This window comes from Apium graveolens, unplaced genomic scaffold (genome assembly GCF_009905375.1).
Source record: "Apium graveolens cultivar Ventura unplaced genomic scaffold, ASM990537v1 ctg2839, whole genome shotgun sequence".
In the NCBI taxonomy this organism is placed as follows: Eukaryota; Viridiplantae; Streptophyta; class Magnoliopsida; order Apiales; family Apiaceae; genus Apium; species Apium graveolens.
This window is the reverse complement of record NW_027417819.1, coordinates 40,599-66,634: the sequence shown is the minus strand read 5'-3', so window position 1 is coordinate 66,634 and position 26,036 is coordinate 40,599. Positions and strand designations below refer to the sequence as shown.

The 26,036-nt window shown below is 32.1% G+C and overlaps 3 protein-coding genes across 7 annotated transcripts; all 3 read left to right on the top strand.

Annotated features, from left to right (window-relative positions):
- LOC141700736 (F-box protein CPR1-like) lies at positions 1–2,766 on the top strand. Of its 3 annotated transcripts, none has more exons than XM_074504431.1 (2): positions 1–232; positions 521–2,572. In XM_074504431.1, exons 1-2 carry the CDS (start codon positions 126–128, stop codon positions 1,344–1,346), a joined length of 933 nt encoding a protein of 310 aa, XP_074360532.1. In that variant the 5' UTR covers positions 1–125; the 3' UTR covers positions 1,347–2,572. The 3 variants fall into 3 exon arrangements, with proteins under 3 accessions (XP_074360532.1, XP_074360531.1, XP_074360530.1); XM_074504430.1 differs by adding an exon at positions 2,588–2,766 and having other exon boundaries at positions 2–1,352; XM_074504429.1 differs by adding an exon at positions 2,588–2,766 and having other exon boundaries at positions 2–1,367.
- Positions 2,767–11,344: 8,578 nt separating this feature from the next.
- LOC141700739 (F-box/kelch-repeat protein At3g06240-like) lies at positions 11,345–15,447 on the top strand. Of its 2 annotated transcripts, XM_074504436.1 has the most exons (3): positions 11,345–11,583; positions 11,842–12,729; positions 14,949–15,444. In XM_074504436.1, the coding sequence occupies exon 2, from the start codon at positions 11,948–11,950 to the stop codon at positions 12,707–12,709; it is 762 nt and encodes a 253-aa protein (XP_074360537.1). In that variant the 5' UTR covers positions 11,345–11,583; positions 11,842–11,947; the 3' UTR covers positions 12,710–12,729; positions 14,949–15,444. The 2 variants fall into 2 exon arrangements, with proteins under 2 accessions (XP_074360537.1, XP_074360536.1); XM_074504435.1 differs by having other exon boundaries at positions 11,345–12,729; positions 14,949–15,447.
- A 2,703-nt stretch (positions 15,448–18,150) lies between these two features.
- LOC141700735 (FBD-associated F-box protein At3g52670-like) lies at positions 18,151–25,151 on the top strand. Of its 2 annotated transcripts, XR_012566477.1 has the most exons (4): positions 18,151–19,532; positions 21,230–21,394; positions 22,374–23,135; positions 24,790–25,151. XR_012566477.1 is itself a non-coding variant. In XM_074504428.1 (3 exons), exons 1-3 carry the CDS (start codon positions 18,393–18,395, stop codon positions 22,887–22,889), a joined length of 1,821 nt encoding a protein of 606 aa, XP_074360529.1. In that variant the 5' UTR covers positions 18,151–18,392; the 3' UTR covers positions 22,890–23,417. The 2 variants fall into 2 exon arrangements, 1 of the variants encoding a protein (XP_074360529.1); XM_074504428.1 differs by lacking the exon at positions 24,790–25,151 and having other exon boundaries at positions 22,374–23,417.
- The last annotated feature ends 885 nt before the right edge of the window (positions 25,152–26,036 follow it).

The window sequence follows — 26,036 nt, the reverse complement described above, 5'->3', positions numbered from 1 at the left end:
AAAATTTCAGACAGTCTGTTAAAACAATTACAAAGAGACAACACAACATGGACACACATACATAACATTGGTCGGTCCTAAAACCCTTATTAGCGAACAAAATTGTACCTCAATCCAGAGACAAAATGAGCACAACGTCGTTCGATGATCTTCCTGAAGGAACGGTGGTGGAGATTCTCTTGAAATTGGGAGTCAAAGACCTAATCAGATCAACCTCAGTAAGCAAAACATGGTACTCTCTCATCACTAACCCCTCTTTCACTTCTTCTCAAATTCGTAAAGCTGTTTCGTGTTGTAATGATAATGCAATACTTATTATTCCCCCTGTTACATGCCAATACAACTGCTGTGTTTTAATTTCTGCTGATACCTCCTCGTTTATTGAAAAATTTGATATCCCCTTTGAAACTAAGACTCAAAGTTTGAAACTACTTGCCGATGTTCATGGACTACTACTTTTGACTGATTTGCACACAGAATATGCTTCTAAAGAGTTGTATCTTTGGAATCCTTATGTTAGGAGACACAGACTTCTTGCTTCTAGTTGTTTTAGGAAGCTTTTGGATGATCGGAATAGGAGTATGGGTATTGTCGGTATGGGTTTTGATAAATTGACAAATGATTATAAAATTGTTAGGATTGTTTTTGTTAAGGATGACAAAAAGAAGTTGTTTGGTGAGGTGGCCCCTAAGGTTGAGATTTATAGCTTGAGGAAGAATACTTGGACAAAATTAAAAGACCCTGGAGTTCAGAGACTTGTTTATGACCATGGTATTTATTTTAATGGTTGCTATTACTGGTTGGAACTGAACCAACCTGGAACTGAGAGAGCCAATGGTTGTTATGGTACTAAAATGCGGATAATGTCTTTTGATTTTCACACTGAGCTGTTTGGGCTATTAAAGGTTCCGAATGATGTTCCTTGTAATTTGGGAAGATGCCCACACAAGCTTATGGAGGTCGAGGATTCGCTTGCTCTTTGTGTTATAGACGCACCGCACCGAGATAAAGGGGACACCCGTTTTCCTTTTTGCATATGGTTGATGAGACAAGAAAATGGTGTAGTCACTTGGACTCTGCGTTTTAGACCTCTACTTCAATACTTTGGGTCTCCTTTAGGAATTACAAAGAATGGAACACTAATAATAGAGTCATATCGCACCAACAAACTTGATGAAACGTGCATAGTCTCTTGTAATCTCAAGAGCATGATTCATAAAGTTCATGGATTTGGCATAATTAGGAATCCAAGAACTTTTCTTGATATTTCCACTCTTGACGCTTCATTTCCAGAGAGTTTAATCATGTACGAGGGAGGAAAATTGCTGTTAAAATGTGCTAAGTAAGCAATTGTGAGTCTTCTTCTGGTAAGCTGTTTTCATCAAGGAAAATAATCATGTTTAGTGTGTTTTTTTGGTATCATGAATACCACTGTTTACTGTACTTTCTGTTAACTAATACTGTAGCTCAATTATAACTCATGATATCTCCTTCCTCTTCCTGAATTTAAACTATAAAGTCATGTCAGTTGTTTGAACTGTGGTTACTAAATAGTTCGTGAAAAAACAAGACAGAGTTGTCAATTGAGGTCTTTCTCATCATAAATTGTAGTAGTTTCAGTCCCTACACTCATCTAAGTAATCGGTTTACTGGTAAATTTCCAATGTTTCTTTAAACTTGTTGAACTCCTATATATGGTTGTTTAAATGATGTCATGCTAGTAGCATATGCAGAGAGAATATATAGAACTTTTAAACTCGATGTTATTTATTTTCTGTTTTTAGATCAACTGACGACCTCAAGTGCAAAATAATGCTAGGCCAATATCCTCAATTTGTTGTGATTTCTTTATAATTAGAGATGCGGAAATTTGATGTGCATGTACAGGAAGCTGATATACTTTGTTTAGTTTACTCTTAAATTCTATATGGGTATGGGCATCATTTACCAACCAACTGAACATTGTTGGTTTTTGATATCGACTACCTTTAAATTTTAAACTATATACTACACGTAAGTGACATAGAGTAAATCTTCAAGGATATGTGAAAAATTAATTGAGTTTTCTGAAGTAAGCATCTTTTTTGAAAATCCTTGCGAATCTTTACTCACAAGGACTGTGATTTTGTTTTCCTATCAATAATGAACTTATATCAAATCAAATGAAGAAATTATTTTAAAGGACTTTTTAATGTCTCTTGAATGCACATTTATTCTAGAAATCTGGGCGACTTTGTTAGGTGTAGCATATTGGTAGGAACGTATACAACCTTTGAACTATAGAAGGTGTGATTTCTTTAGTTGAAGCAATGTTCAAGTTCAGGTAGAACCTACGAGAAATTGATAAACATATTCTTGTTTATTACTTCTAATGCTGCATAATTAGTGTAACCGTTGTTTATTATAATTGTCGAATTTCTCTTGCTAAGCACTTGAACTAATGAATAGTATTGAGACCAATTGTTTTTTAATTGCCAACTGAAATTTTTGAGCTCTATAAGTTTACCCTTATAAGCATCAAGTGCATGTGGATGAACTGCATCGCTCTCCCGAGAACTTATGTCATGTTGTTCAATTGCAATTGTAGGCATAATTGATGATGTGGCTTCGGAAGTCCTGAGAACTCTAATATGCACAGCATAAAGATGAAGTTGTTTTAAAGGTTCTAGCTTTTGACAATAGAAATTTAAGGAACAACTTTAAACTTCTTTTGGTTAATACTTGTTGACAGACATTATCCAAGTTTAGGAAGTTGTTTTAAGTTTACTTTATTTGGCTACTTTGCTTAGTATGATATGTTCTTTAGGTGGTCATAGGTTTCTTTGCTAAATTTCCAATTCCCTTTTCTTTTATGGTCAGTTTGTTTCTTAGTTAAATTTGGTTCAAGGAAATCAGCAAGAGGATATTTTTAGGGGAGGAAAATTTTAAATGAAATTTCGTGATGGTAAGTAATATATCTTAAATTTTTTCAGCTAGCAATTAATTCTGATGATTTTTTTTTCTTTTTTCCAAGTATTTCTGATAGTTTTGTGACAGCCAAATCAAGAAAATAAATCTTTTTACCATATATTTGTCATGCAATCATTTTTCAAAATCAGATTGTTGTGTGAAACTTTTTTTTTACTTAGAAAGTCTTGCAAATTGAAAATTGAAGTCTGTTAGTAGAAATAGTGCATCAAGATTCTAGGTAATCTTAGTTTTACGAGGCAAAAAAAAACTTGATTTTTCGATATATATTCTTTTCTTTTTGTTTAAATACATAATAATAAATAATACTCACTCCGTCTATCCCAATTGTTATTGTTTTTAAGATATTGTTTGAAACGCATTTTAAAATATTGTTCTATAATTTTTTTAAAAAAATTTCTTTTTCTTAATAAAAATTTAATCATTCTATTATTCTGATTTTCTTTTTAAAAGTTACTTTTATATTTATTGCGGAACACATGACTATAACAATTAGGTGGTACCGATGGACTAATAATTTGAAAAGGTTTGATAACGTTAGTTGTTGAAAGCTATTATCGGCTTCTTCGATTTCCTTTCGAAAAGTACTTTCACTTAAATATATTTCAGTTTTTTAATTTAAAAATAAAATATAGTTTCTTAATCAAAGTGCATGACTGATTTATTAATCAAAATTTTTAGGTGGTATAACTGTACGGAATATAAATTCGAGAATACCTGAAATCAGAATCAGACTAATGAAGTTATCAAAAAATTTTCAAGACACCTGAAAATCACACTATCCTTAAAACAGATACGCCCATACTCGTGGTGCTTGAAGGTGTTGTGGCTTCCATTTTCCAGGATATAACGAATTGAGATGATATTAAGCACTCGAGACCCGCATCTCTCGAACCACTTGAGACCCGCATCTCTCGAACCAAACAAATACGATTTCTATCTCCAAGAAACAGATCCTAAAACTCTAAGAATAATTGAAATAAATTATCCTTAAATTTTTGTGAGATTTTTCTCTCTCACTCCCCTCTTCTTAGTCAAGAAGACAAGGCCTCCTTATATAGTAGTAACATAAACTGTAACTTACATAACTCATAATTTTGTAACCTTCACCATTATGATCAAATAAATCTTATCTCATTAGTATAGGAGTTACAAGATTAAACACGTAAGTTACAAAACTAATAAAATAAAATATAATATAATTTTTATTCAAATAATAGTCCAACAATCCCCCACATGAATAAAAATAATGACTCTTTACGCGAAGATAGATGGCCTCAGTAGAAACCAACATAGGATAGGTAGGCGTTACCCCTTGAACCTTTCCTTGGAAGAATATATTTACATTTCTAGAATTTCAGTAGTCGCGTTGACCTTGAACTGCCGTTCTATATTGTGAAATGATTATATTTTCCCCACATAATTCTTTCCTATATTTGTTCAGTTCTTACTGTTAAGCTCATTTTGGTCCTAAGCTTTAGCCTGGTTCCCTGAGTTTTACCCAGAATTGGCCCCACAATTCTTTTTTGAAGCGACCCCACTTCACTCACATAGGTGATCTCTTGAAAAATACCAACGTATTATTTGTTCGACATATCGACACATAAGGATCATTAAAATCATAGCTTAGCTTTTTCAGTATTTTATCACTGTTTTCATCATAGGAATGGACCCAGGAGTAAAACCCCCACAGTAATCTCACTAAGTCTTTACAGTTAGGTTGTCCCATTAAACCAAGATCTTGGGATATCCGGTCAACAAGGTTGGGTTTCCTTTATAATGACTCTTTATATGGGCTTTAGTCTCATTCCTTTCGGTGTTTCTCAACTAACTCTCTTATTAACCATTTGGTTAGCGGATCCGCAGTGTTATATATTGACCTGATATAGTCAATAATGATAACTCTAGTTGAGAATAATTTTCTTATGGAATCAAGTCAACGACAAATATGCCTCGACATTCCATACAAGTCTCTTCCAAAAGACCAATTTTTTACTATTTGTCATTCTGTCCGATTTTGTACGAATTCAAAAGAGCTACATACTCTACCAAACATCAATGCTCCAATTCATAATTGAAATTACCAATTTTCAGCATCCCAAAAATTAGAAATATCAATTCACCAATTTACCAAAATTTGAGCATCCACAAATTGGCAATTCTTTTTGATCTAGTTACTTAGTTTGAGCGTTCTCAAATTAGCAACTTAACCATACTTTTTGAAGTCATTGATTTTTGGTGTTCATTTAGACTCACGCATCTTTCACCAAATATGAGTCTTTTCTCACGTGTCTGATTCGATAAACTGGACCTACTTATATGCCATATTGTTAGGCACATTTCCAATAAAAATACAGTCAACCATTTTTAGACCGATTTTCACCCACTTTTGTTCGGGTACACGAACCTTTTCAAGACACCCCCATACTGATAAGGATTTCGAGTGTTCCACGTTTCGACTACAATAATAAGTTGAACATCATACTCATTTTCTTTCAATTTAGGTGCATCCTCGATTAAGAATCTCATAAGGTTCATGGTGGTCAAGTAGAACAAAAACTTTTGTCTCCACCTCTTAAAATTCAGCCCACTGACTGAATTTTTCCGGTTTTTCCGCATAGTGGTTACCGATATAGCCGTATTTGGTATCGCAAGGGCCGCCGTATTAGGCACTGCCTCATCAGTCTTTTGCCCTTCACCAGACAAGCTGGCTCCGAACTCCCGTCATATCTCAAATGCACGGAAGAAATATAATATTAAATAACCCACATTCGGTGACTGTCGATCACCCGATGCGTTAGGGTTAACTAACCACATGTTGAAATCATTTATCAACATAAAAAATTGATATCAATATTGTCTTATTAAGTATCTTTTAGACTAACATAATAAGCTCATGTGTCATAATAAGCTCATGTGTCACTGCTGTAGTATACTGACACCAACACAAAAAAATAATAATTTAACCGGAGGAACAAATTCAACTAGAAAAATTAATATTTTGTATCGATCTCAAACCTGTACTTTTTGAGTACCAAGCCTAATGAGGTTTTATTTTATTTTTTTTTATTTAAACAAATTAACCAGACAGAACCTCTACATATGCTCAATTAATTAAAGCCATCAATTGTATGTACAATCATTTTAAATCGGCGAGTACCCGTAGACACAAACATGTTCACTATACCAAATGTCACATAAACACATGCACCAATTTCCTAACTCACTAAAAAACCTAATGATTAGATAAAAGTATGAATATATTATACAAGTAAAAGCAACCTATGTGTAAACAAGATTTTCAAACAAGTGTATAACATCACCCCAAAAATAACATATATTAACGTCATGATTCTTGTAAAAAAAATCAATAATTTCCAATCCGAGCATGCATCGCCGATAATTAAAAGAAACTGATAACACCATATCTTATTATTTAAACCGATATACAAGTATTCAAGAGGAGCAACAAACATGCCACTAATTTGCAACAATAATCCAAGTACACATGTAATTCTAACAACATACAACTCACTTGTCAATAAAATATTGATCAATCATATAACTTAAATGAAAACTATACCTATTTATAAGCTATTAACATGAGAAAGACTATTGTAAAGCAATTATAATTTCGTAACCATGAAATGATATAAAACTCTAGCCAAGAATCCACATGGAGTATCTAATTAATTTAAAAAAGATGTCCAAGACCTAAAAAAAACCAAACCACTAATATCAATACATATAACATGGCCTTTTTTTCCCAGACTATAAATATATAACACAAGCCAAGAAAGAGATAGCAAAGAGTTCAAAACAACAATGGCAAAACAGGTAGTTTTGTAATTACATACAAGCAAATTATAGCACCCTGAACAATATTAAAAATAAAATAAAAATAAGAGCATCACTTTTGATTTTTTTCCCATCAATAAACTCTAAGATTACAATGAAGCGACTAAGCTAAACAAGATACCATGAATCGGGAGATTAATAATATTACAGTGGCTTAAAAAAAACTATACTCCCGAAATGAAGTTCGAACAAATTATTTAATTAATTAAACTAATTGATATAAATTATTTTATCTGTTTTAAGCTTGTACGGAGTATAAATTCGAAAGTACCTAAAATCAGAATCAGACTAATGAAAATATCGAAAAATATTCAAGGCACGTGAAAATCACGTTATCCTTAAAACAAATATGCCCCTCCTCGTGGTGCTTGAAGGTGTTGTGCCTTCCGTTTTCCAGGATATAACGAATTGAGGTGATCTTAAGTACTTGAGATCTGCCTCCTACGAACCAAACAAATACGGTTTCTATCCCTAAAACTCTAAGAATAATTGAAACAAATTATCCTTAAATTCTTGTGTGATTCTTCTCTCTCACTCCCCTCTCCTTAGTCAAGAAGACATTGCCTCATTATATGGCAGTAACATAAAATATAACTTACATATGTCATAATTTTGTAACCTCCATCATTATGGTCAAATAAATCTTATCTCATTAGTATAGGAGTTATAAAATTAAACACGTAAGTTACAAAACTCATATAATATAATATAATATAATTTTTATTCAAATAATAGTTCAACAATAACTTGCCATTTCCGTCTAGTGTAATTACTGTCACAAACAAAAATCAGCTTCCCTAATCAAACAAAAATGTCAACCAACAACAAAATGAGCATGGTACTCTATAATCACCAACCCCTCTTTCATTTCTTCTCAAATTTCTCGTTGTATTATGCATTGCGATGAAAATTATGTGCTTATAATCCCTCCTATTACCTCATAATCCCTCATATTACCTCTCACCAAAACTATTGCTCCTTAATCTCTGCTACCCTTCCTCGCTTATCAAAAAATTCGACATTGCTTTCGAGACCATGTGATGCAATTTAACTTTAGTTACCCAAGTACATGGAATGCTTTTGTCAACTGATTTGCATTTCAAGTATGCTAATAGAGAGTTGCTTTGGTGGAATCCGTATGTTAAGAGGCACATAATTCTTTTTTTTTTCTAAATGACACATAATTCTTGTTTCCCGTTGTTTTAGGGGTCTCAGGTTTTTCAGGAATCAGTTATGAATTTTGGCCATTTCAAACTCATACATGATATTTAGTTCTGAAATTCAATCCTCCAAACTCATACCTCAAACCCCCAAGGTATGGGTTTTTGATATCCTAATGGGGAGGTGGGTATGAAAAATGGGTACGAAGAATCAAATTTATTTTTCATTTTGTATATAATTCTATGTAAATATTTAATACAAAATTAAATCGATAAATCGAAACAATATAAAATTAAAATTATATTCATTTTTTAATTTAATAAAAAAATAATAAAGTATTAATATTTTAATTAAATATATTCATTCCACACTCAACCAAACACGTGATAACAAGAATGATAACTCAACCCTATACCACCTTAACCCGATTACTCAATTCAACCACATAACACTTTGCGAACCAAACGACCCCAATATAATTTACCGTGTATTCACCATTGTTTTGGTAAACAACAGATGATTACAAACTTATTATCAAACTTATTATCGGTTCATAAAATTTTAGGTCAATTTTTTCAAGATTATCATTATGATCTATATAGTTAGTGACGACGGAGGCAGGCTGGAAACTTAGAGGGTGCCGATTTTAGTTTATAGTTTTAAAAGTTAAAAAATGTTTAATTATAGAAAAATTTAAAAAAATTAACTTACATCACTTTATTATGAACAATATAATGAGTCCTCGTGATTACAGTGGTCAAAACGAGTTATCGAGGAGATCGGCTAGTCACTTGATAGTTTTTCAAAAAGAACGGTAGACACTATGATATAAAACTTGTAAAATTTACATCAAATAAATAGTGTGACACCAAATTTATTATAATTTTTATATCAATTATACCATTGTCTTTGTTAACAAAAAAATTCCTTTCCACCGTATTCTATCTATATCATGTTATATCCTTATAAGATATTTGCTTTTAAAAAATTAACTATATCATATCTTTATTTAGATATTTACGCTGTACTCCAGAGTATAAAAATGAAGAGAAGAGAAAAGTAGAGAAATGATAAATTTAAATTTTCCTTCCGAGACGTGCTTCCAATTTTTTTGGCGAGAGAATAGAAATAATTGGGAGAGAAAATTTCCTATAATTTACCCCCAAAACTTTCTTCCAAAAAATGGGAAGATTTGGAAAAATACTCTCACATTGCCTTCTTTTTTTGGGTCACTTTATCTCCTTTTTTATACAAATTCGGGGGAGCATACGAATGGTTTATTTTTTTCTACAATTTCTCATGGTGTTATGGGTTGAAGATGATCTGAGCAAACAACGGGAGGGAAATGAATACAAAAATTATTTCGTTGTTGGTTTCGGTATAATTTTAGTTCTGGTCTTTTTATATGGTTTAATTTTTATATCAAATTGTCCACTGTTCATGTCAACAAATAACAAATTAAGCCCGATTAAAAAGTGATTATTGCCTCATGGGAGCATCTCCAAAGGGGATGTACCTGTCAGTAATAAAACCTAGGTCTTAGTAATAATTTCAAAAATATAGATGATATGTAAAAAAAATACAACACGAACGGAGACATATGATAGATATATTTTTAGATGTCGATAAATAAGCAAGCTAAATTTGATGATTGAAGGACCATCATCTATATTTACTCCACGTCATTTTCTGCTTTATCTCACTCTAAAATGAAGAATTCTCCCGTTTTAATCTAGTGCATATTGATGTATATATACTTGTTCATCACACACACAACCAAATTTATTAAATATTTATATAATAATTTTAATATATATTCTATATTTTTAAAATTATTATTAAACTAATATAATAATAAAATTAGTTAAATATTTTTATAATATATAAACATAATGTTTTTAACTAATTCTTATGATATTTATATTATAAGATTAATATCCTTAAATATGCTTTAATTAATTTAATATTTTAGTTTCACTTGTATTCACTAAAAAAAGTAGTTTGTTATTAATAATTTCTTCACAACTATATATGTTAAAAACAATCATTTAATATAATTGTTGAAATTTGAAAATAAAAATAAAACTCTTTTCAAATATAGCTTAGAAGTTAGAAAATCTCCAACCGTGTTCATCCTGTTAGCTAAAATGTCTGCGTGTCAGCATATATATATATATTAGGTGAAAATTATGTATCTTTAGACATTAAGCCTGTTAGCAATAATTATAGATATAATTTATCCCATTTTTTATATTTTTTGATCTTGGAGTCATTAGCTAAAATATTTATGTCATGTCCACGTTAGCTTTGTACCATAATTAAACTTATTATGACTATACATGCATATATACTTATATTTATATTATATTTAATATATATGGACTATTTTTTTTATTTTATATTTAATATTTTAACCTTATATAATATTAAGTATAAAAATATTATATTTTTATTAACCAAATTTATTATTATTTTGACATACAATTACATATTTATAAAAAATAGTAATAAATCCAATATCATAAAATACAATATAACTATATATTTTATAATATATAACAAATTTTATCAATTATTTTTTTGTCATATTTAAATGTGTTATATATTTTGAGTTTTAATACTTATTAAATTGCAATTATATTCAACATATTTTCATTAAATTTAAATTTTATTTACACTTTTATTATATCAAATATTTAATAAATTTATTTTATTATTTAAAAATATGTATATGAGAACTTGAAAAATATGAATAAAATATCATTTTTGAATATAACTAATCTTTATAGCTAATATCATTGTAATTGGAGTACATGTTCTTGTAGATTCAACAAAATTTTAGATAAAAATGATTTGGCTAACCATTTTAGCTAATGTGGTTCGAGACTTCGAGAGGTTCAACAAATCTATACGATACTACGAGATCATCTCCAACAAACTCTTTATATGGACTCTTAAATTTAAAAATAGAGTGTGATCCTAAAATTTGAGCTCCAATAAGAGCATATTCTCTCTCCTCAATTCGCCTCTACCTAGCTCTAAACTTATATTTTATATTAAAATAAACTCTTCACTTTTTTTCTCTCTCCCTCTTCTTTTGTTTTTTTATAACTTCAATGTAATTTCAATTATAAAATAATATATAAAGAATGAGTTTAAAATTATTGTTGGAGTTGAACTTATATTATCTTGTTAATAGCTAATTTTTTATATTATTTTTAAAGAGTGAGGTAAGAATTTTTGGAGATGCTCTGATAACCGGAATGAGGTATAATTTGGTTGGATGAACTTTTACATAATATCCATTATATTTTATTTTAGTTCGATGAATATATAGCTAATGTTGTTGGTCGTTAGCCTTCCATTTCCGTGCAATGCAATAATACCACGTGTCCCCCCAACCTCCTCCTCTATTCTGTTTGCTACTGTAAAACCCTAAAACCCTAATCCAACACAAGTTTCACCAACTGAATCGCCGTTGATGAATAATATGGGCACGACGTCGTTCAATGATTTTCCCAAAGAAACAACAGCCGAGATTCTCTTGAGACTGCCTGTCAAAGACCTAATCAGATCAACTTCAGTTAGCAAAACATGGTACTCTCTCATCACTGACCCCTCTTTCATTTCTGATCAAATTCGTAAAGCTGTTTCGTGTTGCAATCATAATTCTCTGCTTATTATTCCTACTAACACGTCTCACCAAAACTACTGCTCTTTGATCTCTACTGATACCTCCTCGCTTTTCGAAAAATTCGACATTCCTTTCCAAACCAATACTCGTACTCTAAAATTAGTTACTGAGGTACATAGACTTCTTTTATTGACTGATTTATATATGATTTATGCTTATAGAGAGTTGTATCTTTGGAATCCTTATGTTAAGACACATAGAGTGCTCGTCTCGAGTTGTTTCAAGAAGCCTTTGGATGCTCTTTTTACTACTTATTGTGTAGCTGGGATGGGTTTCGATGAAGCAACTAATGATTACAAAATTGTTAGGATTTTTTATGTTGAGGATGATAAGAGGAAACGGTTTGGTGTGGTAGCTCCAAAGGTTGAGATTTATAGTTTGAGGAAGAATACGTGGAGGAAGATGAAAAATACTAGAGTTCCGAGGTTTGTTTATGAGCGTGGGGTTTATGTGAATGGTTGTTATTACTGGTTGGAAAAGAATGAATCTAGATTTGCGGAAGCCAATAATAGTTATGGGAATAAGTTGAGGATAATGTTTTTTGATTTTCAAAGTGAGGTGTTTGGGGAATTTGAAGTGCCGCATGACGTGCCATCTGATTTGGGAAGATGTTCCCCACATAAGCTTATGCAGTTTGAGGATTCACTTGCTCTTTGTGTTTTAGACAGTCCGCTCTGTGATGAGGGAAACTCCCGTTTTCCTTGTTGTATTTGGTTGATGAGACAAGAAAATGGTGTGGTCAATTGGACTCTGCGTTTTAGAGCTTTACTTGAAGAGCTTGGGACTCCTCTAGACATTACAAAGAATGAAGCACTAATACTAGAGGCAATTCGCTCAAGGGACCTTGATGTAACTAGCATAATTTCCTGTGATCTCAAGACAATGATTCATAAAGATCATGGATTTGGTAAGAGTATGGATCCGGATGTTTCGATATTTGATCTTGATCCATCTACTGTTGACAATTCATTCCCAGAGAGTTTAATCATGTACGAAGGAGGGAAATTGCTGTTAAAATATGCAAAATGAGCAATTGCGGGTCTTCTTCTGTAAGTGACATAAATCTGTATTTATTTATTATAATCATTGATCTAGATCAATTTTCTGTCCTGCTTTGCACATAGAAGTCTGGTTGATGATAGGTAGGAAAGTAATCATGTTTACTGTATATTTTTGTGTCACTGTACAATATTTTTTCCTCTCCTTTCCGTTAACAGTTGATATTTCCCTCCTATTTCCATGTTTATCTTTTAAAGTCTTGTTACATGTACTGATCTGTGGTTGTCTAGTAGTTTGTGAAAAAACAAGACAGGTCTGTCAGTCAAGCTCATTGTGAATGTAAGTTTGTTTTAGATAGTAGATATAGTACGTTCATTCATCTTGGTGGTTCTTATACAGATAAACTTGATAATGTTGCTCTGAAGTCTAAACCTGTTGATTTTTATTTGTGGTTATTCAAATGATGTCAAACTTTGGTAGCATATGCTGTTTTTACAATTGAACTAACAACCTCGTGAGGGAGGTAATGCTAGGCCAATACCTGCAATTTGTTGTAGTACCTGGTACCATCTTGACGACTAGAGATGCTCAAGTTTAGTGTGTCATACAGAAAGCTAACACACTTTGTTTGGTTTACTTTTATCTCCGATGTGCACCATCGACAAATCAATTAGTTGAACATTTTTTTTGGACACACTTTAACTTGTATACTGAAGAAAATGAAGCAAGAGAAAATCTTCAAGTACAAGCGGAAAAGAGATGGATTCTCTGAAGTGAGTATTTTGTTTGTAGTGCCTTGCTTACATTTAAATTGAAGGACTGTGGTTTTGTTTTCCATTCAATAAAACTGTTGGGGGTTGCCTGATAAAGTTCGTAGTGAAGGTAAATATGCTCACATTACTCTTATCTAGAGCGGTGACATGGCCTAGAAGTTTTAGGTTAATGATGAATAATTCAGATAGCAAATGCAAATTATACCACTGGAAAAGTTATAGCTGAGTCTTGCATATGGAATTTGAACCCAGCCACTCTTACCTTGACTGCTGAGCACTCAAACTGTATGAAAGATTACTGAGCTTGATTCCTTGAGATAACAGAACTTAGAATACTTTGTTGATAGACTGTAGTACTCAACTTATTTTCTCCTGAAATATTTACTTACCACCAATTTTGTGTATAAGTTCTAAGAAAAGAAAGAAAAAACCCTGAGCTTGTGTACCAAGATTACATACGGGGAATGTGTAGAATATGAAAAACGTGTAAAGATCCTTTGTGTAATAAGATTGACATGACTTAACATACATTCTGAAGGTATGTATAAGTTTTAGCATTACTTTTAATAGCAAGTAGTTTGTAAACCACAGGGCCTTTTATATTCTGGAAAGTTATTGTTATTTGGCCTATATATTAAAATAAATGAAAAGTATTTTAAAGGACTTGTGTTTTTATATGCCCATAATATCATTTTGCATATATACTTAAATTCCGCTTTTCAAATGTGGGAAACCTTGTTTGGTGTGGCGTGCCGAGAGACGTATAAAGCCTCTGAACTCTAGGCAGCTTTAGCTTCTGTCGTAGAAAAAAAAATTCAAGTTTAGGTAGAAACATATGGAAAGTTGATACAATCCCTTCGACCATATTCTTCATTCCTACTTCTGTTGCCCACATAATTAGTTAAACAACTCTATTTTTTGTTCTAATTTTTGGAATTCTCATGCTAGTCAATTGACTTGCTGAACAATTATAAGCCAATTGTTGGCAAGTGGATCATATCAAGCAATCTTCAATACTCCTCAGAAAGTATGTAGTTAAAAGCAGTTATATTATAGTTCTGAGGATTCTATATTTTGGTACCAGGTAACACATTCTTTGCTCTCCTGCCATGCAGGACAAGGGTGGGAAAAGCTTTAATGAGGGAATCTCATCCTTCCCCTCCCCCTCCCTTTCCCCCACTCCAACCCCACCTTCCAACCATCCTCCCCAACCACTTCAACAAGCCTATGAGAAGTTGATTCAATTTTGACTATATTCTTGTTTTTTTCTTCTAATGATGCATAATTAGTATAACTATTGTTTGTTGTAATTGTTGGATTTCTCTTGCTATCACTTAAATTAGTGAATAGTATTTAGACCAATTGTTTTCTAATTGCCAGCTAAATTTAACAAACTTTGTAACTTTTACTCATACAAGCATGTGTATGTGGATGGATGGCATCCGGTTCATTGCTCTCCCGAGAACTTATGCCTTGTTATCCATTTGCAATTGCAGGTAAAATTGATGAAAATGGGGCTTTGGAACTCCCAAGAACTCTAGTATAGGCAGCATAAAGATAAAGTTGTTCAAAGGTTCTTCTAGCTTTTGGCAATAGAAAGGAACAATTTTGGGGGTGTTTGATTGATGGTTAACGTGCCCGGTTAACGGGAATCGGAACCTTAAACCCAAATCATAGTGTTTGGATTACCAATTTAGTGGCGGGGAATGGGAACTCCATTCCCTCTTGATACCATACCCCCTGGGTTTCCATTTCATTCTCATTCCCGTTAACCCCCATTCCCATACCCTCTATTCACATTCACGATTCTCATTCCCGTGATGTATCCAAACGCCTCTTTTTAACTTCATTTGGTTAAAACTTGTTGACACACATGTTCCAAGTTTAAAAGGTTGTCCTTTACCATTTTGCTGCTACTATCACCAGAATTTGCTTAGCATTATATGATCTCTGGATGGAATTTTTTTTTATTTCCTTTGCCAAAGTTCCGATTTTCTTCTTCTCGAAGGTCATGATGTTTCTTTATATATGTTTGGTACAAGGAAATACTAGGAGGAAACTAAGGGAGGAAAAATCTTAATAAGAAATGTCATGGTTGTAACAAACGTAATACAGATGGCCAAGGTCCAGAATATATATTTTAAATTTCAGCTAAAACCTAATTAATTTTGATCATATTTATGAAGCCAAATAAAAAAAAATTCGTTTACTAAAATTAAATTGCTAATAAATTTTTTCAATAAAAATTCATGTAATAAATCATAATATATAGATTTTCTTTAAAATTTATTATTAATTTTTAACCTTAATTTGAATTAATATTTATTCCTAATATCAATAATAAACAAAAACAAGATTATTATAATGTATTAATATAACGGTAAGTAAACTTAAATCATTTAGAAGATAAAAAATTGAAAATAATAATATACAATAAATATTTCAATATTTATTTGAAGTATTTATATATATATATATATATTTATTTATATAATATTATTCTTATTTAAAATATAATTCGGGGCGGGGTGACATTAATTCTCGACCGCACCTCGATCCCCGAATTTTTCACACATATCTCCCTGATTTCCGTCTTATGCCCAAAAAAATTGCGGATTTCTCGCCCCGTCAAGGCGGGGATCGGATCGGAATGGCACGGGGCAGGGAAATGATTATCCTTATCTGTTGTCCCATGATTCGATTCTCTCGCTAATTTTGAAAATTTATTTTATCAAATTTGTCAATATATATATATATATATATATATATATATATATATATATATATATGATTTCTCTAGTGTGTGTCCATGGGCACATGCTAAGAAAATTTGATAGATGAGTTATAAAAATTTGATTGATGAAGAGCTCATTAATAGTGATGGACCTCTGCATGCACAAAAATTTTCATGAATCAAATTTTTACAACTCATCTATCACATTTTATTAGCATGTGATCATCAGTAGACAGACCGTTATATATATATATATATATACTAACACCCGCATTTTAAGCCAGTAGCATAGCATGGATAAATAGTAAAATAATGATATACACATATGTGCCTGTAATGTTCATCCCTTTGCTTTTATTAAAAAATATATTTTTTAGTCTAGTTCATCAAAATTTATTATTTTTAGAAAAAAATGAACATTTTAATTTTTTTTAATAATAAATGTTTTTTAGGCCATTAACATAGGTAAAGTGCACAAAAAAACATTAGTTTTAAAAAAATGAATTTGATTAGGGATTATTTAATTTACGAGATAGTATGAGTTTGAAATATAGGATTAGGTTCAAGTGACATGGAATTAAGAAATCAATCATAATATATTTTTGTGTTATTGATTAAATTAGACTTTTGTATATTATTTTTGTAAACTAAAAATTAGTATATTATTTTTAATTTTTTCGACTACAAAGTTTTAATGTCAGATTTTGCTACTACTATGCCATTTATTTACCCAATTCTTTCTGTTTGTGTGAAGGCTGCCTTTGAGCAACTTTGTAATTAAATGAAAGGGATTTTTCTACGAAGTCAATAAAATGAACTTAACAATACAAATTACCATAAATAAATTACTTAACGCAACGGGCTCAATGACTAGTCTTAGATAAAGCCCAATTCATTTAATGTAAACTTTTAAAATACACAATATTATTTATAAAGTTTTAAAAACTATCTAGCTAAATAATTTATATTTGGTTATTTGTCAATTTAGTACGGTATGTAAAAATCTTAAGAGTTTAAGGCAAATATATGAGTTATTGAATATAATATAAAGATTGTTATTTATTTTGGTAATTAAACTACTCTATCTCATAATGTGATATAAATGAATATTGTTTTTTTATATTTAAACTACTGACTCTAATAATTTAAAATATATTTTTTTCATACCTAAACTACTCTTCTTTTTACGAACAAAGTGAAAAATTTATTAAAACTTTGAAACACTATTGGGACAAACCCCGAACTGTCAAACTATAACCTGTAATGTAAAATAAAAATTGAGCTAACCAAATAGCTGTTTTGATTTCACATTGTTTAACACATAGAATATTTAAGTTCTTTAATCTAAAAAGTATTATAATGACATATCGAGTAATCCAACCTACATCAATTCTAAAACTAGTAGTAACAAAATTGAGTTTCACATAAACACAATCTCTAGTCCAATGTTCAGAAGTATCAATTATATCAACTGATATTAGAGCAACAAATGCCCCTAAAATACGAACACTTTTTTGTTGTGAAAGGTGAGTTTTTGCGATATTCACCACCGTATCAAATCTAATACAAGCCTTACATATCTCCAAAAATATCATATAAATACTGCTCAGAGTGACTACTGAAACCGACAATAGAAAACAGAAAAAAAATCACAACATAAAATACTAACATCCCAAAAAGACGGGTACGACTAACAAACTTAATAACAAGATACTCGACAAGATATTACTGAAAATGATTAGATCTTGATTTTATTGAGAAAAAAATAAATGGTAAATAAAAGAGGAGATGGGAAAGGAAAAAGGGATTTGATCGATTGATGGTGAAGGTTGAAAAATTTCCTTTCACCTCTCATAATTGTGATTATTTTATTATTTTAATAGTCAAGACACGGGATATAAACTATTAATAATTCATATAAAAAAATCGATAAAAAACCGGTTCCCCTGATTAGGAAGGCAATAGACCTAGCACCGAGCACCAAAAACGGACTTCATATTCTAGGAAAAGAACTCCCCGAATTGATCCATTTTTCGAAAAACGAGCCCAATTTGTTGTTTGAAAAAAACCATATTTAGAAAGTTCAGATGGGGCTCACTCACTGTCACTGGGCTTTTATGCATGCAAGTGACAATTGATAAAAAAGGGGGTAAAGTAAAGTTGAGTAAAGAGGAATTAGGGTTTGTAAAAAGAAAAGAAAGCGCAAATGGGATCTCCAGCAATGAAGAAGGTGAGAATGAGACATGAATTCGAACAAGACAGAATCAGCAGACTGCCTGATGAACTCATTCACAAAGTTGTATCATTTGTAGATGCCAAAGTAGCACTTCACACCAGCGTTCTTTCCAAACGATGGAAACTTATCTGGACTACTCTACCTTACCTAAACATTGGCAAGTACGAGCACTCTTCACCTCAAAACACTTATAATTTTATTCGCCATGTTTTGTCCAATCGAAACCACCAATCCAATATTTCCACCTTGAAGTTATGTGTTCGCAAGTCCAATCCCCCAGGCCCTTTTCCAGAAGATTTTATTGATTACGCAATTGAGCACGATGTGCAAGATTTAAGTGTTAAAATATTGAATAGACATGATCCTTGTAAGTTATCCACCTTTAACTCTACCACGTTAAAGAAACTTACATTGGAAATAAAACTTGGAGCAGTTGCATCGCAATCAGATTGCTGGCATTTACCTGCTTTAACTTATCTCTGCTTGGTGGACCCTGTCTTACTGCCCCCATTTTCTTTTATGGATTTACATCATAAGTTACCCGGATCATGTTTCACCTGCTTGCCTGCCTTGAAAACTCTTTGTCTTGAGAATTGGGATTTGTCGATATCATCTTTTGATTTTAGTTTGCCAAAATTAAGAACTCTCCGTCTGTGCGGTTGTAGAAAATTGCCTGTTAAATTTTGGAATTTCCCAGCTTTAGTAAGTCTAGAACTAAAGGATGTTGATTTTCCAAAAAATGTGAGAGACATATTCCCTACACTTGTCAATCTACAAAGTCTCACAATCTATTTGACAAGGTCGTTCATGGAAAAACATCATTCCATAATTTGTCCGCAATTGCTAAATCTGAATGTCAAGATCAGCTATAATGCTTCTCCTCATGGTAGCATTAAGGTTTTGGCACCAAAACTCTGCAATTTCACTTCTTTTGGTATCTTATCAATCACGTTTGAGGCTCCGGAGTTGGAGAATGTAAATATAAAGTTACATGGTTGGTTTGGGAGCATGGACTGGATACATAAGAAAAAGTATTATCGGCCGCTTACAAATATGCTTTCAGGACTTGGTAATGCAAAGAATCTCACTTTTGACTCAGATGTAATTGAGGTAACTTATATATACTTTCATTCTGTTATATCATTGTCTCCGTTCATTTAATTCGTCAATCGAATATGGTGTTGACAATTGATTGTTTTACTTGAGTGTTTGGTAAAATTAGTATTTGATAATGCATGTTATATGTTTAAAGAATCAAACTTTTATACGTAATTAGTCATGGATCGATCCCTTCAATACACATTCAGTCTGATCTATCCTAGATTTACTTTATCTCAATACTTTTTATTTGCTAAAAGTTTTTCTTCATCATTTTAAGCAGGGAGCCTCATGTTTGAATCTGCTTGTGATAATTGCACCTTGTTGTATTTTTCAACAGAGTTATTTTTTAAAACTATTACATACTAATCATCTATTGTAGTTATAATATAAACATTAATATTCCAAATTAAATTGAAAACCAAACTTGACTGAATCTTGTTGTTACCACAGTACTCAAGGCTCCTTTTGAACCTATCTGGTGGACAGTTGTTGCAAGTTAATAATTTTTCCCTAACATAAATTAAATATGTCAATGTTCTTTAGCTTCTATACTATATTAAAGTAGAGTACAACTATGCCAAGTGTCACTATGCCAAGTGTCACTCTCTCCTTAAAAGATGACACTTGGCATTCTCTCCTTTAAAGGAGGACACATGTCATCTTCTCCTTTTATTATTCTTCAAAGCTACTCCCCCCGTCCCTAAAAATATTTCCTGTTTGTGTTGGACACGTTTGCCAATACACACTTTTGATTGTTAATATCCTTAATTTTGTATTAGTGTTAAATATAAAAATTTCATTGTATTAAAGTACTCATAAATAAAACCCCAACAAAATCACTCATGACTATATTTGATATTATAGATTAGACGTAAATTAGTAGTCAATCGCTTATAATGAACAATACAAAAAAGTCATTAGGGGAATATCATTTTGGGACGGAGGGAGTATTAATTACATTGCATTACATATTTTATCATCTTTGTTTCCACTAATTCTCTTTCCTACCCATTTCTTTCTCCATTTATATTTCCACTAATTCTCCATTAGTCATTCCTCTCCATTTCTCTAAATTCAATAATTTTCTCTTCTCAAAATATATTAATTTTCTTAATTAAATATTTAAATTACTCATCAAATAAATATATTAATTTTCTTCAAAATTCTTTTTCTTCTTTCCCCTGATTTTCTTTCCTTTTTTTCTCTACTCTCACTACTTATTTAATTTCACAATTTCTTATATTTCATCAATAATGTTTATCAAGATACTTAATTTATTTAAAATTTATATTATAAAAATATATTTATTAAAATTTTTAATAGGTCTATATACTATTTATTTATGTATCATAATTATTTAATATTTAGGATTTTCATTAAATTTATTTGAAAAAAGCTTAAATATGTGAATAATACTTTTAAATTAATTAAATCAACTTAAAATATATTATTTCATGCGCCTGAATTTTATGTTAATAAGTTTTTTATGTTAATTTAAATAAAATAAATATAAAATAGTCGGGCAATTGCCCGGGACCTAATCTAGTTTCAAATATTTTGCTTCCCACAAAGCCAAATACTTTAAAGAAAAAATGCATGAGCATTTTGTATGTTATCTTGGTGCGTTTTGAAATGTCGATCCATATCGAAATTCATTTCATTGAAGTTATAGTCTTATTTCTTCGTCTTTTTTGATTAATTTTTAGGCACTCTCTGCAGCAGAATTTCTTGCAAGTTTACCTTCTCCATTCTATAAATTGAAGATTGTGAAGGTACCTCCAGGATATAACGAATCAAGTATGTCTAGTGCTCTTACAAGCTACATACTTGGTGGTTCTCCAAATGCTACCATTGGCACATCATTGCTTCAGGTATATAAATAATCAATTATTATTATTCCTGATAACTCGATGCCTTATGATATGATGCTGGCAGGGCAGTAGGTTCAGTCAAAACAACTCTATTCATATAACCATAGGCCTTATTATAGATAATATTAAATATATGGATGAATGTGGTGATGTAGGTATTTGTATGAGAGAATATACATGTATAAATTGGGTGATTTGATATACATGTATAATGTGCAATATATATGAAAGCAATAAAGTACAAACGCATACAATATTTTGGCCCTTTTCTCGAACCATTTGGATGCACACTGGCTATTGATCTGCTTTATGTTGAGAATTTTACTGACAGTGAGCTTCCAAGGGGGTGAAATAGAATATAGTTAAAGGCAAAAAAGTACTTGTATAAATGTTGAGCTTTTGTGTTTTTGTTTGTGAAAATATTTATAAAATATTAGGGTCCAAATGTTATTTGGCTAGAGAACATAAATAAAGGATAGATTTTAGTATGCAATCAGAAGGCAATCTCCATTAAAATCCAAATCTCTTGATCTATATATAGATTTAAATTATAATTTTTTGAATTGAATTGATTTTATGTTACTGTAAATTGATTGGTATGCACCCCACAGAATTGAAGGGAGGGGAGCAAAAAGGGAGTTCATACTTCATAGGCTAGTTTACCTTTTGTATATCTCTTTACTCATCAAGAAGCCATGCCAACTTCTTAAAATGGTATTATGTCTATAAATTATCGGCTCTTAATGGGGATTTGGTTTTTGGTGAATAAACTCGACTTGTTTTCTAGAGCTTGATTTGGGTAACTAATATTTCATAGCTAGATGCCCTATCTATATTATTCTAGACGGCAGTGGCTATAGTTTGTACTGTACTTAACTTTGGTTCAAGCCTTTATTTAACTGAATAATATTGTTTTAAAGATAGCCTTACTCTCTTCAATCAAGAGTCTTAGAGGTATATCACCGACTTTTTTTTTCAGAGCAATCAAACAGTAACAGTATCCATGACAGCTCAAAATGCAGTTTTACAAGAGCCCTTGGCAGATTCAACCAATGATCTAGATGATTCTCAGTATGTACATCAAACTCCGACAGTCGGTACTGTGGATGTGAATGTGCAAGAGGAGCATGTTATGGGAGATGTTGTAGGTGATGCTGACACGGTTAGACATATTACTGTCCCAATTGAAGAGAAAGGCAAAGAACGATTGAGCTCTTCTGTGCGGAATAGAGATTTCGGGTTATGGCAGGGCCATGAGGTCAACTCTGAGTTTGTATGCCTACTCGATCGCATTATGGACAAGTATCCCGAAACATTTGAACACTTCACCGCAAAAAACAAAAAGTTATGTACGAGGAACCTAAATATATTATGCACTTCATTGAATGACTTTAACAAATTATCTATGACCGAGATTGATTCTGAGATAATTGCCGAGTACAGGATTTATTTGCTTTCTTGCAGAATTGGGGATTTAATGTTGGTTGGGCCTTGAGACGCCTGGACTATGTAGAACATCTCCGATTTTCAAAGCCCCTGATTCCCAAGCTTCATGAAATCGACTGTCGTATTGATGAGGACAAAAGTAAACTACAAGAGTTGCAGGCTCATGTTGATGATATCAAAATTAAACTACAAGATCTGGAGGTTCATGTAGATGCTGTCAAAACTAGACTGCAAGGTCTCCAGACTCTTCGCTTGGAGAAGTTGACAGAAATTGAGGAAGCTTTTGGAACTATGGGTACTAACCTTGCTGTTGGTTTCATAGGAGATGATTTACTGCCTAGTCCTTAACTTTCATGATCAGTTGAACTTTTCAAAATTTTCTTGGATTGTGTTAGTTATTTGTCAATTGTCTAGTCCTGAACCTAAAGTCTTTAGTAGTACTCTTGGGATTTCATTGCTAATAAGTGCCTTTTTATCAAACTGTTTTTGGTATTTGGTTTTCAAGGAATTGTCATAGAAGTGTTTGAATGCTTGTTGATTATTTTCATTTAAGAAGTGTCTGACATATGTATTAAGACATGTTGCATGTGGTATATTTGATCTCACTTTATAATCCTCCTGAAAGTGATTAGTCCAGAATCACCAGAATCACTCCCATTTGCAAATATCGGACAACGATGATTTGGATTTGGAAAAACTATATATTAGGTCTGGAGCCTCTGGGCTTGTTTGGATGGGGGGTTGGGAAGGGCTGGACTAGGTTGGGCTGGGCTGGGCTTGATAGAACCACGTTTGGGAAAATTTTATTAGGCAGGGGTTGGGTTTTGGGAGATTTTTGAGAGGGTTGGAGAGGGTTAATATCTTATAATAGAGCCTGACATTTTCAACACCCCAAATCGGGGTGTTATCTTCCGCTTTTTTTACCCAATTTTATTAGCTCTCTTCTTCTACTCTCCTCTCTTACAAACATTGCAAAGGTATTCTCTCTCCCTCGTACACATATAGATACATTGCATTGCGAGTTGTTTCTTCTAATTGTCACATCCATCTCAAAAGGCTATAGCACAAGACTATAGTCTGCTAGCACAAGGCCGGTTGTCTAATATTTTTTTCCCGTGCTTCATCTTTCTCTTCATCTTCTCTGTTTCTCTTCTCTCTTTCTCTTCTCCACTCGATGGAAAATAAATTCGTTGTTTGGGTCATAGGTGCAGTTTCAATGTATTTCATTGTTTTAGGTCTTTGGGTATTGGTTTGGATCATATCTCGCTCCACCTCCACCCCTACCCCCCTCCACCTCCACCTCTCGTGGGCATGTCATTAGGAGTCTAATGGGCTACAAACCTCCACCTCCACCACCTACAAACCTCTTTGATCGATATCCCATATAATACCATCATGGAGGAACCTCAAGGTATTGTTTCACTTTTGATGTTCATATTGTTTTAGCTGCTGCTTCAACTATGATGAGCATGATATTAGTGTTCTTTGACTATTCCTTCTATGGAACTAATTGTTTAGAGTCCGACCATGATATTAGTGTTACAAGAGTTTGAGTCCGACCATGATACCATGCTCAGAATAGTTTACGGTAATTGTACTTAAACTCGAACCCATCAGTGAACTCCTTGCTTCTTAAGGCAAGGCATTACAATTAAGGAGTTTTCAGCCAAGAGAAAGTATTAATACAACATTTATTCCACAAGGATTAATGCCTGCTTCGACTTCTAACATTAGGGCTTTAGATAATTCTGTGCAGATATAGGGTCCTGACTTTTTTGTGGTAAAATAACTGTGTGACTAGCTCAAATACTTGATATAATAGCAGTTGTTTTGTTTGCTTATAGTTTTGCTACACATTAGTTCCCCTAGCAGGAAGTAATAATTGCTTCCAATTGTCTCTGGTTGATATAGGGTCCTGACTTTTTATTTAATTTTTGTTGTTTTTACAGTCATGCTCAAGGACCTTTTCGATTCACAAAGTGCTTGCAGTGATGCTTCTTTGGCCTTGTCTCGATCACCTTCTTTTCATTCATTGGCCTCGTTTCCGTCACCTTCTTTTCATTCATCGGTCTCGTCTCTGTCACCTATGATTTATCCGATGAATGAAATTTGGCCACCTCCTCTTTATCCATTGGTCTATGTACATGGAAGCAACAAGTCGAAGTAAGGAGAGAGATATTAATTTAGCTAGGCGTGAACGTGATCATCTTTTGGGGATATTAACTGTGGGATTGGTTGAGATTTATGTTTAACTTTTAGAGATTATATTAGGACATTATTTAATTTTTGTATCCCCAAACTTCTAATTTAAGTGTTGGAATGTATTAATTATCCTTATTTCTTCCTTTCTAGTAATAGTCTGGTTTTCGACGTGTTGATTATGTTAGGAGTCTTGACTTGACGTGTTGATCAGTTGACTCGCATCCTTCAATTCTTCGACGCCTGGTTTTTTAGCACATCAACACATCAGGAACTGGAACTGAACTCTAATATGAGAACATATGTACAGTAGAAACGGGCGTTTCTATAATGTAACAAATATGGTAAAATAGATACGAGCGTTTCTATAATGTAACGGACGGTGTACAATAGAAACGCCTGTTACTAATGTAAAATTATAATATACATTAGGATCGCCCGTTTCTATTGTAATGTTATAAGTAAAATTTCAGGTCTTCAAGTACTTCAAAATTTTAATTTTAGTATAAAAATATTTTACTTCAATGTACTACTTTTCTTAGTTGAATTGTATATTGTGTAAAATGAACTCAGTGTGAATTTATGTACATTAGAAACGTACGTTCCTAGAGTAAAAGCTCACTTACCTTACTTTTATATCATAGAAACGCCCGTTCCTATATTAAATGTAAATTTTCACATTTAATAGCATAGGTAATGTGCACACTACATTAGAAATGTACTGTAATTCTATAAGTAAATATTTACTTCAAATATTCACATCAATGTAATATTTTAATTTTTAATTTTATGCAATGGATAATGTAAAATAGAAACGCCCATAACTTATACAGTAGAACCGCCCGTTTCTATAAGAATGCTATAAGTAATTCAAAATTTTAATTTTTGTATGAAAATATTCACAACAATGTAGTATTTTTCTGAGTTGAATTGTATATGTCTAAAATATATTTACAAATACATGAACATAAACTAAATACAATAGTTTTATATTTAC